Raw genomic sequence first — 18,258 nt, forward strand, 5'->3', positions numbered from 1 at the left:
GAAAGAGGGGACCAAGGCACAGAGCATCAAAGGAGAGTGCCTTGTCATAGCCACTGAATACAGAATCAAATGCATATGGAATAATGTGGAACCAGTTACTTCAGAGACATGCTTTCTGTAGGTTATCTTTACTAACACATGTAGCTTACCTTTAGCAAAGTGGAAGAGGTGGGTTTGGGAGGGGGTGGCAGAGGAGCCCGGAGGGTGGACAACACTGATGTGTTTGCTTTCCTTCTAACCATCTGATGCTAAAATAGAATTGTCCAGCATGCATTTTCTCCCCTCCTCATTTAACCACAATTTTTAAATAAATTATGGAGAATATATACAATACAATTCTTCAACATTGAATATGGCTAAACAGCAGTTATTATTAATGCCATACACCATCAAGCTTAGTTAATTAATCAAACTTGAACATAACAAAAATTGACTTTCGATTTAACATTTTCAATTTCTCTTGATTTTGCTTGTCATTAGCATTGCCAACAATTACAAAAGTCCCTGTTCTGCAGTAGTGACATGTACACTATCTTGTTGTGTGAGCAGCTTAGTACAGTGAAGGACTGATCTGTGCCGGTCTCTATCAGCTACTGATCTGCATAAGTGACTGTGCCACACTTAAAGCTGCTGGCTCCTTAAAGCCCCTTCTAAATCAGTGTTAAATCCTTGATAATAGACCTCACTGACCAATTGATTGGCCTTCATATGTTTACAGCTCACTTTAATTGCCTCAAAAATACCATTTGTCAGCCATGTGTGTCCATGTATGTATGTGTGTGTGCAAGCATGCCTGTCCATTGACAAAAAGGCCTATTGATTTATCAGCATCAGGATTTGTCCTGTTCAGCGTACATAAACCCCTGCATATGTGCTGTTCAAAATGGGAAATGGCCTCATCGATTCCCTTAAGTTGGAGCCCAAATGCTAAAGATTTTTGGATAAGCTTTCTCATTACTTAAGCTGAAATCAATAGGGCAGAGCATGGGTCTAATGAATGAACGGGGCACAGATCAGATGGGGTGTGCTCATCCCTGGCCTGTCCTGGCCGATCTATGTGTGTGTGAGAGGGATAGAGAGACAGAAAGAGATAAGAACTTGACTATTTGTTCCTCACAAACCTTTTTTTTTTGGTGCTCACAAAAATTTACACTATATGTCAATTTGTTTTTATTTCTTTATGTTCTTTATTTGACCCATCACTTGTTTATTCTTGTGCTACAGAATACCTAAAATATATCAACAACATACAAAATATCAAATTCAATATTGGTTCTATTATTATTATCATTATTGAGCCGTTTCCCTTAACACACTCTGTCACTCTGTAGTTAGAGGTCAGTAGAAAGCAGATGGAGCAACAGAGCACTGGAGCGGCCAGTTACACCAGAAGGAGATGCTACTCACTGAGCTACAGAAAACACAAGAAAAAACATTCAGCATGTTCATGTGTTCCCTTCACCCTAAGATTGAAAATTATACAGCCAGAAAAAAATTATTAATGCAATGAAATTTCATCTGGCTTCATAAGACACATGTTCCCCAAGGATGTCTATGTAGTTTTATCTAATCATTTTGTTTGGACCACACCTAAAGGGGAAATAAATTACAAAATGCAAACAATACAAACATGTACAACAGCAATACTTAATTGAGTGATAATGGCATTAGCCCTGGAGTGAAGATTTAAAAAAACAAATTTATCTTGATACCCCACACCTACAAAAATATCTCAATTAAACACACATTTACCTGGGAATGTAATATGCAGAGTATGTGTCTGTGTGTCAGCCAGTCATCTGGTGAAACCAAGAATTCAGCACACACACTTGCACGCATTATTTCCCCTCCAACCACAAACCTTTGGCTGTCTTGAAATATCAAAATGATACAGAGTAGTGCATCTCTAGGGGTTTGCCTCTGGGCATGCATACAGACATTGCCTTTGAGAGTACAATTACCAGACACATTTTAAAAAAGTTTTATGTTGTGGTTTGACAAACTCATGCAATTACCTGCATTAATAAGCTACTGGTATTTTTGCAGAGAATTATCATTTCATCTGGGGATCAACAATCACCAGCTAAAAGTGAGTAGCCTGCAGTTACCTAAAGTTGATAATGAATTGATAATATCATAGTCATTAAATAGTCAATTCATTTATAAGCACATTTAAAAACAGCAAATGTTGACTGAAATGCTGTACAACAATAAAATAAAAATAAAAAAACATGACTTTAAACATACATAAAGAACAAGTAACAGTAAAAAGAATATCCCAAGCAGGTTTAAAAGTGGAGGAGAAAACATGAGTTTAGTGCTCTAGATGTATGGGTATAGGAGTTCAGAAAGGTGATGACCATTTAGAGATAGTGCTAACCCATTGATTAAGTTAAGCTTAATTTATTCTTGTCCACAACTACTCATAGGCGTTGACGTGTACCTGTGCATGGAAGGGGTTTATGGGTAAACAGAAGGTTGCTAATGGTTGCAGACAGCCCGACGTGCACACCTCCCAAATCTCATCTAAGTGGAGCTGCACATCCTGCACACCGATTGGTTGATCCGACTTGCCAGCTAATTGGTCTGCAAATTTTTAAATTGGCGTTACTTGGCTAGAATTACCACCTATTCTCAATCTAAGTGGTTACTTTCTCACCTGAAAAATATCAACATTCATAATACCAGTCCTAGGATGTGTTCTGCCATGTCTGTTTCCTGACTTCTTCTTCAATATTTGTTGTTTGAGCACCCCATAGTCAGAATGTTAATGTTTACACAAGTATAAAAGCAACAGCTGTGCAACCATTTCCAACTGTCAGACATGCAGTGACACAGAAGAAGCATGCACTGTACATGTCAAGCGGGCTTGCAAACGATAGGTGTGAACAAGTATTTAGTGGATTTCTGTTATGTGGCTTCAAATAAGAACCATAGGTAATTTGTGGATATCAACAATATCAAAAAGATTGAGACTCGGTAGTGCAAATATCGCCCAATTTCCAAATAGTAAACTCCCCAACCATTTCCTTCACACCCCTCTAAGGTGTCCCGCCTTTTCAGCTCATAAATATGGAAGACAAAAGATGATGAGATTCACGGACAAGAAAGGAATCAAAATCTATTGTTGCGTGTCCTTTTCACCGTGTAAAGTTTGGATTAAATGTCACACATTAGCATGTGAACTTTTAAATGAGCTTGTTTGCTCTCTGCGGTGTGGGACATGTAAATACCCATCTTGAGTATGGAATGGGGATTGCTTAGTGGTGGGGTGTGGGTTCACAAGAACTGCAAAGTGTGGCACATAGTTGAGTGTTGTGGCAGCAATTAGGCCACAGCAAGGGAGTGGAGTACCAAAAACCTGTATTGACTGGTTGCGTCTGGCAGATAGTGGCAAATGGGAAATCTCCCTGATGGCTGTGGCGTCTAGTGATTTGAGTGAAGGAGATGATTGGCAGGCACTTCAAAAATGAGATGACTGACATGCACTGTCAAAATGAATGTGCTCATGGGCAAAATGCAGGTGTGAGTGGAAAGAAACGTGTGCACAAATTTGCAGGGATATGGGTAAACATTGTAACCAGTGGAGTGTAGCAGTGAGATATTGACTGTCAAAGATTTCACATATCAGCTGCCTTTAAACGTTTGTAATATTTTATACATGTAACATCAAGAGAGAAATCTGTTTAAATACAACCACAAAGCAATGATAATTGTGTCCATAAATCAGTTTGAAAAATCAGGCACAACCTATGTTTATCAACTCATAAAATGCAATGTGTGCACATGCTTGGGTGTATAGTAACAGCATTCTACATTTGTTCAATTCCCTTTGTTTTAAAATGTGAGGCTGATTATTTATTGACATAATTTCCTCACAGTAAAGGGCTCATGTCTGTAAAACATTAAAATCATAATGCAATTTTTGCTAACCCAGGAGCAACGTTATTGTTCCATTATACTCGCTGAACAGCAGCATCCCACCGTGTTTATCAATCCAGTATCTCATAATGTGCTCTCTGCCTGGTCATTTTGAATATAAAAAGATCTCATACTGTTATTGTACCATATTTCCTATATTTAGTTTTAATCTCATGTTCTGACATGAATCTGACACCTCCAATATGATATTTGATTAGTTGTTGTTGTTTTTTTCTTTTTGTTTTTTTCATGGTCTCCAGGTGATATTGGATACAAATGCAGAGCTGGTATTATGTTATCTGGTTCATCTGGATATAAAAATGATTTAGTGTGTACTCGGCAAGCAGTGTCATTGACTAGCTTTAATTTCACTGCAAGGGTGGGCTTTATTACTCTGCTACGCTGAATGTGAGTGTGTGTGTGTATCAGAGAGAACAAGGAGAGAGAGAGAGGGAATGAATGTTCCATATATTTGTGTCTCTTCATGGTTGCTGATATAGCAGTATACCTTACTCAGGCACACGTTCTTGTGCATGTCTCGGCTATGTGTTGAATATCTATATACAGTATATGTATAAGTATATATAGCCTCTTCAGCATGTAATTACCATTCAATGGAAAAATCAACTAAACCAACACATAAAACAGCTCTCACATCACACTCAGGCAAAACCAGTAGTTCCAGTGCAAGAAACAGAGGGGCTCCACTTTGCTGTGACAAACCTGACTTCTGATCAAATGCTACAGAGCCATAATCATGTTTGTGCCACTGAATTCTTTAACCTTTCCCTGACCCCGCTGAATGCCAGTGGCCCAATCACAGAACCTAATTGAATCTACTCGGCGGTGCCCCCCGACTGATGAAAAAATAAAATTGGAGGTGAAAAATGAATACAGCAGCAGAGAGAGAGAGAAAGAGGGGGAGAAAAGAAGGGAGGCAACGCTGGTGGCGGTGAAGAGAGGGGAGATCACACTGCAGATTTATAAATACACAGATGTGTTCTCAAACACACTTTTTTTCACACCAACAATAGAATGGGGAGTGGGAGATGAAAGGGAAGGAATAAAAGATGGAGGAGGCCAGGGGGGGTTGGACCCAGGTTTCTCATTACCCCTTCGGTCCATTCGGAGGATATTTATATAAGGTAATCAGATTTATTTGCAAATTTCCTTTAAGCGGCTTAGTGTTTACCTCCAGGATTAATATTTTTCTCTGTTATTAATATCTGACTGTAATTAGGAGTGATGTGTTTCACTCTGCACTGTTCTGTGGCTGCCAGGCAGCCAGCTGGATGAAACTCTTGTAGCAACTCTGTGATCCTGTTTCACAAGACAAAACAAAGAAAAGAAAAGGAGGTTTTAAAAAGATGAAAGAAGCTACAGGGTTGGAATGTAGAATCACAGCTGCAGCGTACCTGCCTCTGTGTCTGAGGACGTGTGTATGTGGGTGCAGGCCCATAGGGATATGTGAGTGTGTATTTCTTTAGTTTATGTGCTTGTGCCTGTGACAGTGTGATGTCCCCTCTGATTGATAAGGTGTCTGTGCCGGCTGCAGACTGCTCTTGCTGATTGCTTCTGAGAGCTCCAGCTGATTTATAATCAGAGCAGGATGAAGGATTGAGCTGTGGATTGCTTATCTGTTCAGCCCCCTCACAACATGAACTGACACATTATCATGCACACACTCACACACACACATAGACACAACGAAGTATATGTTGGAAAAAAAAGTAATAATATGGACCTTGTTATTAAATACACACAGACACACACTGACGTCATATGTAATTTTGCAGACAAACATACTCACCACACCATACATAAACAGTTTTACCCATCAACACACATATTTTCATGATTGCCCAAAAGAGTGCAATCAGTCTCATTTGTTTACATGTGAAAACATCAATATCAGATATAAGTCAAGATAAGTTGCAATTAACTTGTTTTATGCTGAAGAGTTGTTGTTGTTGGCTTTTGAACCAATGACTAAGGATGTGGGTGTTTTGTTTTGTTTTTTCTTTTGGGCACACACCACCTTGCTGCTTAATGTACCTGATATTTAACTGCTTTTGTGTATGCATAATCACATCCCTAGTCTGCAAAATGCCTCAGACAAAATAAAAATAGATTTTCAATGTACTCTACCAGGTGAGGAGATTCTGATTGTCTAAAAATTTATATTTATATGCCAGAACTAAAGCAGCTGTATCTTGTTTTCAATAAAGAGGCTGGCATATCATGTGAGATGAATTCCACTTGGTAGTACAAGGTTTAAATGCTGGCAGGTTTAATATGCCATATGGCACTATGACAGCTCTGGTTGTATGTGGTTGTCTGTGTGCCTTTCTTTCCTTACCTGCCCCACCACTTGTCTGATTATGTGTTACTTTCTCTCTTGACATTGCTGTTGTTTCTAAATGCAAAGTGACCAAATCACAAAAGAAGTCAAAAAAAAGAAGCTGTACACACATAGATGCACATACACACACTGATGAATGGCAGCAATTAGATGGGGAAACCAAGCATGTGAGGACAGAGGAGCGCTGAGGGGCTGCGACTGCTGTATGGAACGTGTGTGTGTTGACCATTTTTGTGTGTATTTGTAAGGTTTTTATCTTTGTAATACACCATCCATCAGTCTAAATATCAACTCTGTCTCCTGTGACAGTGGACAGTTGCTGTGGTGGGGTGCAGTTGGACGTGTGGCATTAATGTTGAAAGTCATGTACCAAATAAGCAAAGGCTTGGATTACAACTTTATCACTTTACAAAAGTTAATTGCTCATGGGACTGATGCTGGAGCAGCAATGTCTTTGTATTTGTAGACACTCTTTTGTATAAAAACATTAGGAAGTGGTATAGACTGAAATGCACAGAAGTGCTGGTACCTTCTGTTTTCTCTTGCTCTGGTTCCATGTCGGCCTACAGAGTTGTTTAACCCATTGACACTGAGACCTTGAGCTCTCTCAGCTTTTCTATTGGCTTACAATTGGAAGAATAACCTTCTAACTCCAGTCAGAGCAGCAGTCACTTCTCATCTTACCTTCTGAGAATTCATCTTTTCAAGAAATTCCTCACTGCAGCCTCTCTTGTCCGAATCATTCACCTCTCTATTTACTTCAGTTGCTGTCTAATAAACAAATCTTTCTCCCTATTTTGTTTTCCAACTGTCTTAGGATTTCCATGCTTTTATTTATTGTTATATTAATATTTTACTGACTTTCTACTTGCATGCCATTAGAGACATAATTGTACAGGTATATGATCTTGTGTTTTAATCATTTGTAGGCCGTTCAGGGAACCTGTTTTGTATTTTATTCTTCCCTTGCCTTAATGCCAGATGACATAGTACTGCTGTATTGCATATTTGAAAGTCACTGTTCATAATATACAGCAGTCAGGTAATACATTTCATTACGTTAGGCGCTATTTATTTAGATTTTATTAAGTAATTAAGGTGTTTTCAAAACACAAAGGTAATCAAAGTATTCCAGTAGCTGTGTGCCTAATACACTTTGACATATTTTCTAGGCTTTACAGATGTGAAGCTGACTACATCCAGCTTTCCTAAAACACATCATATACAGTATCTGTCAGCTCTTTCAGTTCAGCTATTTGTGCAAATAAGATATGTGTGAGAGAACAATTTTGCCTTCGTGCCAATTTTGGTGCTTCTGATTTATTCTTTTGTCTGTGGGATTATGCAGATTTCACAAGCAGCATGTGCATATTTGTATTTTTGACCAATAGAGATATGAGTTAGACAAAGCAACTGATGAATTACTTCACTTCTGATTGCATACGTGACAAATCATCCCCATAATAGAACCCTTTTCCTACAAATCAGGGGCACCGTGTGTGTGTGTGTGTGTGTGTGTGTGTGTGTGAAAAAATGAGAGAGGACGTGTCAACAAAAGCTGCCATTTCAGTGTAAACTAAATTTGTGCTGTGGGTTTATATATGCAGCCAATGTGTTGAATCTACTGTATGTGTTTTATTAATGAGTGTGTGCCTGTGGTAACCCTGTATCGCTGGTGAGCTCGGTTCTCTCAGAAATCAAAATTACATAGACCATCTATCATGAGAATATGTGACTAGGACACTTGTCTTCCATGTTTCGTGTGTGTGTGTGTGTGTGTGTGTGTGCAAAGTGTAAATATGCACACAAAAGCAAGGTGTGTGGTTTAAGGGTGGCGAGACTGTTCTTCTGCAGCTGTGTGCACCCTTGTGTGTGTGCATATTTCTGTCTGTGTGCATGTGTGTTTGTGGCAGGCACTTGTCTTTGCCTGCTCTGTGATTAATGGTTTACATTGGGTGGTTCATCCATGCATGTTTCTTGGTTTATCGTTTCATGCTGTCTCCAATTAAAGCTCCATAACTTGAGTGATGGCTTCACGCCAGTGTCCATCAATAGACGCCATCTGCGGCCTTGTGCATGCAGGATATGGAAGCCACACACTACCTAATATCCTCTTGTGTCAGGGCATTGGGCATTTTGTGTGTGTGAATATCCCTACTATACAGATGCCTGTGTCTTTGTGTGTAAACTGAAAAGTATAGATTTTAAGTGATGTAGCCAGCACCGCTTTGAAGTAAATCCAGTCTTACTTCTTAAAATCATATAGACATAAGATTTAAATAAATTGGCAGTGAGGTAAAATAATAAAATCTAATCAATTTCAATCACCAAGTAGTCAATTAATTTTCCTGAACAAGCTGAAAACATTTCATTTTAATGGCATTTTTTTTACAGTATAAAGGAAGATAAACTGAAAGTCTTAAGCTTAAATGTTTAGCACTGTGCGCATCTGTGCAAAGTTTAGCACCTTTGTGTCACCTTGTGTATGTGCCAGAGAGAGGTGGGGACAGGTGGCTGTTCATTAAACAGGCATGCATGTGCTGTGCAATATAATTTCATACAATATTATTTCTCATATAGCTGTAATGACACAGGGCCGATATGTTGGTTATTCTGTGGGCAAACAGCAGCCTGAATGATTGTATTAGCATTTTACCTTATATCACATCTCTTTCTCACACTTTATTTTTTGTTATAGTTTTTATTTTTCCAAATCACTTCACAGTTTCCTAGGCAAGGTTCCAGGATATGCAAGCAGGTGATGTGGACTAACATGATCAGATGAAGAGGAAAAGCTACACCCTGGGAGCAGCTGCAGTTAACCTGATGATAGAGTAGCAAAGTGTTAGCTTGGGTGCAAATGTAGGGGTCAATATTTATCCATTCTGACAAAACAAAAGTGAGTGTACTAGAAACATAGGTGTTTGTATTACTTTGTACATAATTATTTTTGGTGAAACTACAAAAATTGCATTTTTGACACATACAATAAGAGAGTTTAATTTCATTAATGTAAGAGCATAGAATTTCAGGAAAATAAAATAGCCCTAAATTGAACTGATGTAATCAAGCTGTTTAAAATGCACTTCAAGCATTTAACTAAATAAACAGGGTTCCAACTAGCTCCAACTTGTGCCTCCCATGTACACTTGAGTCACAGAGATATGAAATTGAGACTCGTGGCCGTCCGATGCCATGCAGTGTGTGGCTTTGCCAGATCAAGTCTGACCACTGACATATCTCACAGGTCTTCCTCTCAGTCTCTCCGGTTCTCTGTCTGCCTCTCTGCAACCTACTCCCCACCTCAAAAAAAATGTGTACTGTTGCACCACAATCATCATCTATGTTTTAGCATCTTACATCACCAAAGTATCTCTAATATATTCCGTTTGTGTTTAGGTTTAGGAACAAAAAAACAACATTGCTAAGGCTGTGACGTGTATCTTTGCTACACGATAGCTTTTGCAAATATGACTGGGACACTGGCCCACTGAGGCGAGAGCACTGCCAGAGATGCACACACACAAACACAGTGCACACCACTTCATCTGCATATAATTATGCTTTGGATCAAATGCCAAGGTTTCACTGAGAAAGACATCAGAGTCAAATGGAGTGAACATGCACACAACACCTGTAGGATTTGTGTGCGTGTGTGTGTGCACACTCATTAAAGAGGCAGCTGTGAAATCTGCACCTGTTTAATTGAATTGGCTTTGTTAATGTATTCACACTGGCTGCCAAAAAGCATGGCATTAATAAGCTTGTTAGAGCAATTAGTTAATTAATTGTCTGTATAGCAGTGGCTTCCCCAAAAGCTATGTCTTCATTATCTGATGCCTGCCTCCTGGTGGGCCACTAAATGAAAGGTGAATACATTGCTGTCACACTTGTGTGGGTGTGTGTGTGTACCTTTGTGCACACTTATGTCCCTCCTCAAATGTCACATATTTCTGCATATACAGTAGGTACTGTATTTGTCTGTCTGTGTGTGGTACATTCACTATATCATGGTCAATATCAGTGTGCATATTGCAGTGAAAGGTTATGTGGGGGCCGTCACTCCCACAGGTAAAGGCAGAGCAGTCCTCCTAGCCACTTTCTAATCTCTCTTTTATTGGAAGTTAATATCTCGCCTGCTCTTTCGCACTTCACACTCCCACCTGCTTAGAAATGGCCCTGCTCCATCTTTTTAATTCAATTATATTAGCCACCTTCTCTCTCTGTGCCCATAACTCTGAAACTCACATCACTCTCTCACACTCAGTTCCTTTTTTTTCTCTCTCCCTGTCTCTTCCCAACTCACTCCTCCTTCCTTTGTCCTCAAATGTTCCATTTCTATTCATAATCCTAGATGGAGGATAAACTTCAGCCAATCAGGAAAACTTTCCCTCTCTTTTTTCCACTGGTGGCAAAAACATATGATGGCTAGCAGGAGAGAAAAAAGGAAAGATGGGAAGATGACGAAAAGGAGAAGTCAGAGGCCAGGAGTTGAGAGGAGGAACCCTGGGGTGAAACTTTGATTGCTAAAGTAATGATACTTGATCAGATTGAAGTTTCTCTCTCAATAGGGGCGCTACTAATATGAACATCCAAGGCTTAAGCGCTCATTTGAAATAAAATTGCAAATCTGATATTCTTTCTTCCAGACTTCCAGCCAAGGTCCCCAGCTCTTCCCACTAGAGAATTGAGGCTTCACACAGACCACATCAGTCATTTCTGATGGTGGCAGATTTGGAGATGTGAAAAAAGCACTGTAGTGTGTTAATTATGTAACAGGCTTATGGAATTCTAAAAGTCAGTGGCATGAAGACCTTGGGCTATGGAAGCGATTTTGCCAAACTGTATGTTCTTTAACTAGCTGCCCGTCAGATTGAGAGGAGTTGACCTACAGTGCATGGGACTGTCTAAACGTCAGTCTACTGTTTTACTGATTTTTTTGAGATTTTGTGATTCATAACAAATTAGAAACAAGGATATAGGTAAAAGAAATATGATAGCCTTTTGAGATACCCAACCGCTTAAGTTGTACTTTGAAATTTATTGCATGAAGCCTCTCATGTCAGTCAGATATAACTCTGAGTCAGATTATAATGTAAATATGTATGCAGTGTTGAATGAAAACTTTTGACTGCTAACAATGATGCTTTCCCAGCAGTCATCATTAATTTTTACATTGAGATCATCCTCCCATTTTCTTCGTGTACTTCAATGGCCAATTAGACTATTCAGGTCGGAATATATATGGCAACTCAGCTGCTCCGCCTCTGCTATATCATCTATCAAATCATCCAGTGGTAATAAAGATGGTGATAAATTCCCTACATGATATAATAATGTAGTGTCTGATTTGAAGAAACTTAAAAAAGGGATACTGCTCCCGCCTCTGTGATGCATAGGATATAATTTGTCCTATAAGATACTCCTTTATTGCATCCCATAAAAAATTCAGTGTACTAGATCCCTCGTTAATACCAAGAAAACAATCAGTTTTACAATTTTTATGAACACATAGGTTTCAGATCTTGACATTTTAAATGCGGTTGGAAATTTATTGATGGGAATTTCTATCAATATTCTTTAGAGACAACTTCTAGGCAGCACAGGACAGACACTGCTGTCTTGGGAGCATTTGTACTCACTGAGCTCATAATTGGCAGTATCTTAGGCCCTGCTAGTACCTAAATGCACAGCCTCAAGTATATGCTAAAATAGTTTGGCGTTGGCAATATAAAAAGATTTTTGTGAACTATTTACATATACTGTAAGTATACAATGCCTTTTGGACATGCAATATTGATTTTACCTAATAGAGCATGGATTTTAGTTAAGTACAGTAGAACAGTTGCAGTAGCTGAATTTTAGAGGATATCATTGCTTTAACATGATTTAATTTTGATGGTAATAATATTTCAAATGCATAAAAATTGCTGTGCTTCACAGTTCTCTTACACTATTGGTTAACATAGAGAAGACAAACCTTTACCCACTTGCTTAATATGTTGAGCTGTGCTTCTGCAATCCACTTGGCTGATGCACCGAAATTCACATTATTGTCTCAGTTTTTCAAAACGTATTTCCCAATAATCGCACTGAAATTGGTGGACTATCCAGATAAAAGGGTAATTTTAATTGAGTGTCACAATACTGGCTGCCCCATTGCTTATAATTAAAGTTGGAGAGCTCTCTGAAGGAGGCAGAGGGTGGCTGTGTCAAAGCCAAGACACAACCACAGTCCAGAACACAAGTCTGCTGTTAAAGGAGACAACAGTAGCGCTTGAGAGAGATCTGTAGTTAAGAAGGATGCTACATTTTATGTACCCACTATGAATAATCCATTCAAAAATGTTGATGGGTGTGTACTTGTACCCTCATGTGCATACAAAAGTGTTTATACATGCGTATATGTACATGAAGTGTGAGTGTGTGTTTGTATGTGTGTTCACTGTCCGTAGAGCCCTCTTCCTAATCTAATACAGGGCTAATTTAACACAGTGCTAATGAATAGGGGCTTTGATTTGGCAAGGGGTTCTGAACCACAGGCCCACACACTCTCTCACTCCTTCTTGGGGTGAAGAGTTCAACCACTGTCTGCATCTTGGAAATAATCACTCTGGTTCCCCTACAGTAATACAGGAAAACATTTGTTTTGTTTTAGTTTTAGCATACATAGATAAGATGATAAGTATGTGTCAGTTTTAAAAGATGCCAGAATGATTAGACTAAATAAGTCTTTTTTTTAAATAAATGGAATGAATACACATGATAAAACACAGTGAGGCTGTTTCATATGAAGTTACTGCATCTTGAGTATATCTGCCAACATTACTGGATAGACAATAGAGATCTGGTGCACACAAGAGACTTGACTTTCACAAGATCTTTTGGCACAAAGAATGTTACTGTGCACACACAGTGGTTTCTAATGCATACAAGATAACAACCATAACAACCACTGACCAGTGAAATATTATCAGCTAAATTATAGCTAAGAATTTGTCTTAGGTACAGCCATGAAAATGTAATCATAATGTCAAATGCATCAAGTGAACTATTTACTTTGACATCCATTTGTCACTTCATATCTTGACAATTGTGTAGACTGGTTCTACTTGGTCAATCTACAAAGAACACTAACAATAAGGCACCCCCTTTTCATATTTGCATGGACACAAGGTAGGTACAACCCAAAAAAACTGATGAGGTATCACATCAAATTGCATGCTCCTGTATTGTTTTCAATGTAATATAGGATGTAAAGCAGACCAAGGATTGCTTAAGGATAGTAAAACTACTTACAGTGCAGAATGTTCTGGTGTTTATGTGTGTGTGTGTGTGTTAGATAAAAGAGAGAGAGGAACACGTGAGGCAGCTGGACCAGGAATTGGCTGGTTTGCGAACTACACAGGACTCTCTGAAGAAAACTTTGGCTCAGAAGGAGAAACACACACAACAGCTCGTCCAGGACAACACACAGCTCAAAGAAAGTTTGGCTACACTGCAGAGCAAAGTAGGTAAAACACACATACTGGTCTGAGTAATACCAGGCATGCATGCACAAACAGAGTTGTCTTTCTATAGTTGCATTCCCTAACTCTTTAGCTTAAAACCCTAAACTAAACCTTAAGCATCAAACAACATGTTGAAGGTGTGTCTAAAAATGAGGACTGGCCAAAATGTCCTCATCCCCATTGTCTAAAACTCAAACTTGTCCTCACAGTGTATAGCCATATACTCTAAGTACACACACAGGCAAGGGAGCTCTTCTTAAATAGGGAACAGAACTGGGCAGCTTTCTTTAAATCAAATCCAGCCAGGTACATCTGGGAATTCTCCTCATTTTAACGTCCTTTGCAGTTAATCATCCTTCCTTCTTCCCCTCCTCCTCCACCTTCTCTCTCTAACCCTCTCCATATTTAATAACTCATTGCCACCATATTAGCTCCACAGAGGGTTGGTTCATTGTACAATAAAGAACAATGTTCTTATGAATTTCACCTGTCCAAGAGAGGGACCATGAGTAGATGACTGTTATTGTTTTTTTTTTAGTTATTATTATTTTTTAGATTATTATTATTATTATTATTATTTTGCTTTCTTTTTTGTATTTCTTTTTCTTTCTCATCTTGCTTGTCCAGTCTTACCTTCACCCCAGTAAGAATCAGTGGTAATGAATGGGAACATTAAAGAGTCATATGCATGATGAATTGAATGGCCTTTAGGTTTCTCCCATTGTCCCCCTGTCTGTCTCTGTCCCACTGTATTCCTTTCTCTCTCCTCCTTTCCATCCTCCTCTCACACCTTTAGGTATATCAGAAAAATGTGTCAGTGATGTGTTTTAGGCTTAAATTAACCCATTTACTGTGTCCTTGACCAAACCAAGTCATTCATCTGCTACTGTACTAATGTTTTAGTGGTGTGGTTGCCTACCCCCAAACTACATGAAGTACATTTACCATAAATGTGTTAGTTACTTATCTGCTTAATGCCAATTTTTGTTGTTACTTTTTAAGGACTATTTACTTTTATCTTTGTGACATCTTTGGTCTACTCAGGATGTGGCAGCATTTTAAATGTGATATTTTTAGAACTGTGTTTGCGCTTCCTCACATTACTGATGTTTTGGGGCTCACTTTGCATACTGCAACTAAACATCTAGAGTGATGAACTAACATTAAGAAAATGTGATGTATTCCCAGGATCTATGTTTTAAAAAAGCATATTGTTTGTCTTGTCTGATGGGGAGCAGATAGCAAACGGACCTCAAGAAGCACTGCTCTAACACTAGTGTCCTGTGACTTTACAATGTGTAGTCTTACTAGTCCTGAGTCAAAGCAACTGTAGGGTGCCCCAACCTGGTAAAGAGCCTTTATGATGTCCCCTTTCACTGCTATGGAGACAGAACAGAGGCAAACATCCCAAAATGATACTTTACAACACCTTCTTCTTCTGCTAAAACCCGTTTCTTCTGCTTGTGTGCCTCTGCTGCATTCTCTCTCCACAGTAGGTTGCCTGCCTGTCTCTCTCAAACCATCAACCAGAAGACATACTCATCCCTTTTCCCTTCTTTCTCTGCCCACCACTTAGTTACAAACAAATGAGTGCACATTATGTTACATCAGCGAAACCCTGGATCAGACCAAAAGCAGTCTGAACACAGAAAGCAGCAGATACAGGACCAGTTGCACGATAGCACCAAAGAGTTAGAACGTGTACAGCAGGAACTGACTCAGGTGCATCGCACTGTAGAAAAAAGGGTAATTGGTTTCTTCCTCAAGGCCTTCATTCAGATGCTAAATCATGAATTGCTATTGAGCCTTGCTTTTGTAATATTGCGATTGTATTGTAACTGAGACAAGTGCATTTAACTTCCCTGTTGCCGGCTGTGTATTGTTGACACTGATCCTTTATTAGTGAGTTGCTCACATGGTCAAAACACATTTTCTACACACAAACAGGACAATGTCACAGAGAAAATAGTTTAACTGAAAGTACAGAATTTCTACAGGATGGAGATGAAATATACTATTCACTTTAATGTAATGCTTTGTCTTTTACCACAATGGGGCTGATAAGAGGTGTCGACCAGGTGAGGAGTTCATTTAAATATTCAATTTGGAAATGCAATATTCACTATGGCAGGCATTGTTAATACTACAATGGTGCTGATAATAAAGTTTTAGATAATGGGTAATGGGATGCTCAGATATTTAGAGCCTAATTAAAAACACACTTTTGACAGACAGATGATGAAAATTTGCATTTATTTACTAAAATTGGACTTCTCTTTTCCATAAAGATTATAGTAAAGCTAAAAAAAAATTACATGTTCATACTTTCTGTGTATTCTTTGCCCTTTTTGTGATATAGCAAAAACATATGTTCATGTTTAGTGGTTTGTATTTAACCTTCAATTAACAAAGTGAAAAGATACTTTTCATTAATCATTGGTGAATTTCAAGGGCTTATATTTGTTAAAAAAGAAAAATCTTTTAGGGGCAAGCTCTTCACTGACGATACAAATTTTCAAAATATTTTTAGGGTTAGCTTTAAAGCCAGGATTTTGCAAGCTATCACTGAAGGTTTTTGTGAGAACAGTCACCCGTGCACAGTGCACATTTTAAAGACAACACGCCTCATTGTTCATATTATATGGCCTCAAATAGGCTTTGGTCAAATTAAATTTTAATTAAAATTTTTTAGAGTATGTTTTTGACCTTTTTAATTCAGTCTGGACAGTTGAAATATTGGACAGTTGTGTTAGATTTGTCAGGTGTGTTTTTGTGCATCTCTTCTTGCAGATATACAGTAAATGAAAACACCTAAACTGTCTGTGTGCATGTGTATGTGTGCGTATGTGTATGAGGTTGTTTCTGGACTGGTTAAATCAGTGGATGGCCCATTACGCTTTGTCCAGGGATCTGGTTTCTGTTCCACATCTGGCCCTGCTTTGTGGACCAAAACTGCATTTTCTCTGATCTATTACGAGCTGTCTCTCACCCACCCACACATGGATACACACACACACTATGTTTTCATTCCTTGTGGGAACTTTACATTGACTTACATTCATTTTCTATAGACTTATCCTAACACTTAACCATAACCACTACTTGCCTAACCCTTTCCTAACACCTAACCTTAAACCATGTTGCCACCCTAAAATTCAGTGATTTCCTTGGATGGCCGAGTCCCCACAATGTGAGTGTGTTAGCAGGTTTTGGTCCCCTAAATGTAAGTAATACAAAGGCACAATTCGTGCATTCACTCATGCACACTTCATGAGTGGTGTGTATAAAAGAGAGCACATGTGCCTGCTTCCTATTGACTGTAAGTGAAACTGAGAGAACTTTGTAGTAAGTATTTTTCTCTGCAGCTCTAAATGTCCTAACATTAGCACAGCTGAATAAACACTCTCCCCTTCTTCTGAAATGTACTACCTATTCACTCTCCCTCTTACTCTTGCTCCCTCTCACTTAGGCGTCTTTGCTCAGAGGAGTGGGATAGCAGTTTTCTATAGAGAATTTTTTTTTGATCTGGGAAGTAGATGAGGACATGAAGTGGAGAAGAGGAAGTTTTCAATTGATTTGTTTCAAATCCATGAACTTGAGCCTCATGTCCCGGGTTCTGCTTAAGTTTCTGCTGCCCTCTGCCAACTTTGGAGACAAGTTCTCGGAGCTAAATTTTGGCACACCTCAAGGAGGTAGTAGCCTACTAAATCAAGTTCCAGATACTTATTGGGGGTGTGGAAGTATGTAAGTAAATTTAGATCTCCTCTGGTGGAAAAGGAAGTAGAGGAACCTAGGCCAGTGATTGACACAGTGAAAAATGCCATGTAAAAGCAAAGCGGAACCATCATCAGTCCGTTCACGTTCCTCCAGGTTAGACGTATGAGAAGCTCCAGATTATGACTCATTATGTTCCTGTGATGGAAAAACACTAACATTTGCCTATTCGGGTGCTGTATCTTTGGGCTTCAGTCAACATTTCTTATTCATAAGGTTAATGCTGTGAGGGGCTACTTATGTTTATTGTGTGGTAAATAGATTTTTCTATGCAGGTTTAGATATAAAGGCTGCATTTTACATGAACAATATATATAGTTTTAACATGTGGCTTAAGTGCTGTACTGGGCCAAACCCCTCCACTGAGGAACTTCATGTGGTTTACGTGTAAATGCTTTCTTTTTCCTAGAGAGTTTTAGCTGATGTTGAGATGGCTTCAGTTAGATAATAAAAATATTCATAAGGTGCAAACTGAGCTTGTGTTGAATCCCAAATCTATCTGGGTTAAAAACACAGCATTTAACATCATCTGCAGCCAGAACACAACTTGCTTGTAATGTTACAGTATGTTACTTTTGAAAAAAGCTGCCAGCTACTGTAATTATTTTGTACCCATGATGCATTGTGATATACAGTTAAACTCTATAAATGACAGAACAACAAGTTACTGTAAAATTTTACTGTTAAAAT

At 38.8% G+C, this 18,258-nt stretch overlaps 1 protein-coding gene across 1 annotated transcript in view; it reads left to right on the top strand.

The window, feature by feature from the left end:
• Positions 1-18,258, top strand: part of pmfbp1 (polyamine modulated factor 1 binding protein 1) — a 93,932-nt gene that overhangs the window by 39,750 nt on the left and 35,924 nt on the right. Inside the window, exon 8 of the mRNA XM_020606479.1 lies at positions 13,626-13,793. Coding sequence (XP_020462135.1) covers positions 13,626-13,793 — 168 coding nt within the window. The remainder of the gene's footprint in view (positions 1-13,625; positions 13,794-18,258) is intronic.

Source organism: Monopterus albus, unplaced genomic scaffold (assembly GCF_001952655.1).
Source record: "Monopterus albus unplaced genomic scaffold, M_albus_1.0 scaffold78.1, whole genome shotgun sequence".
In the NCBI taxonomy this organism is placed as follows: Eukaryota; Metazoa; Chordata; class Actinopteri; order Synbranchiformes; family Synbranchidae; genus Monopterus; species Monopterus albus.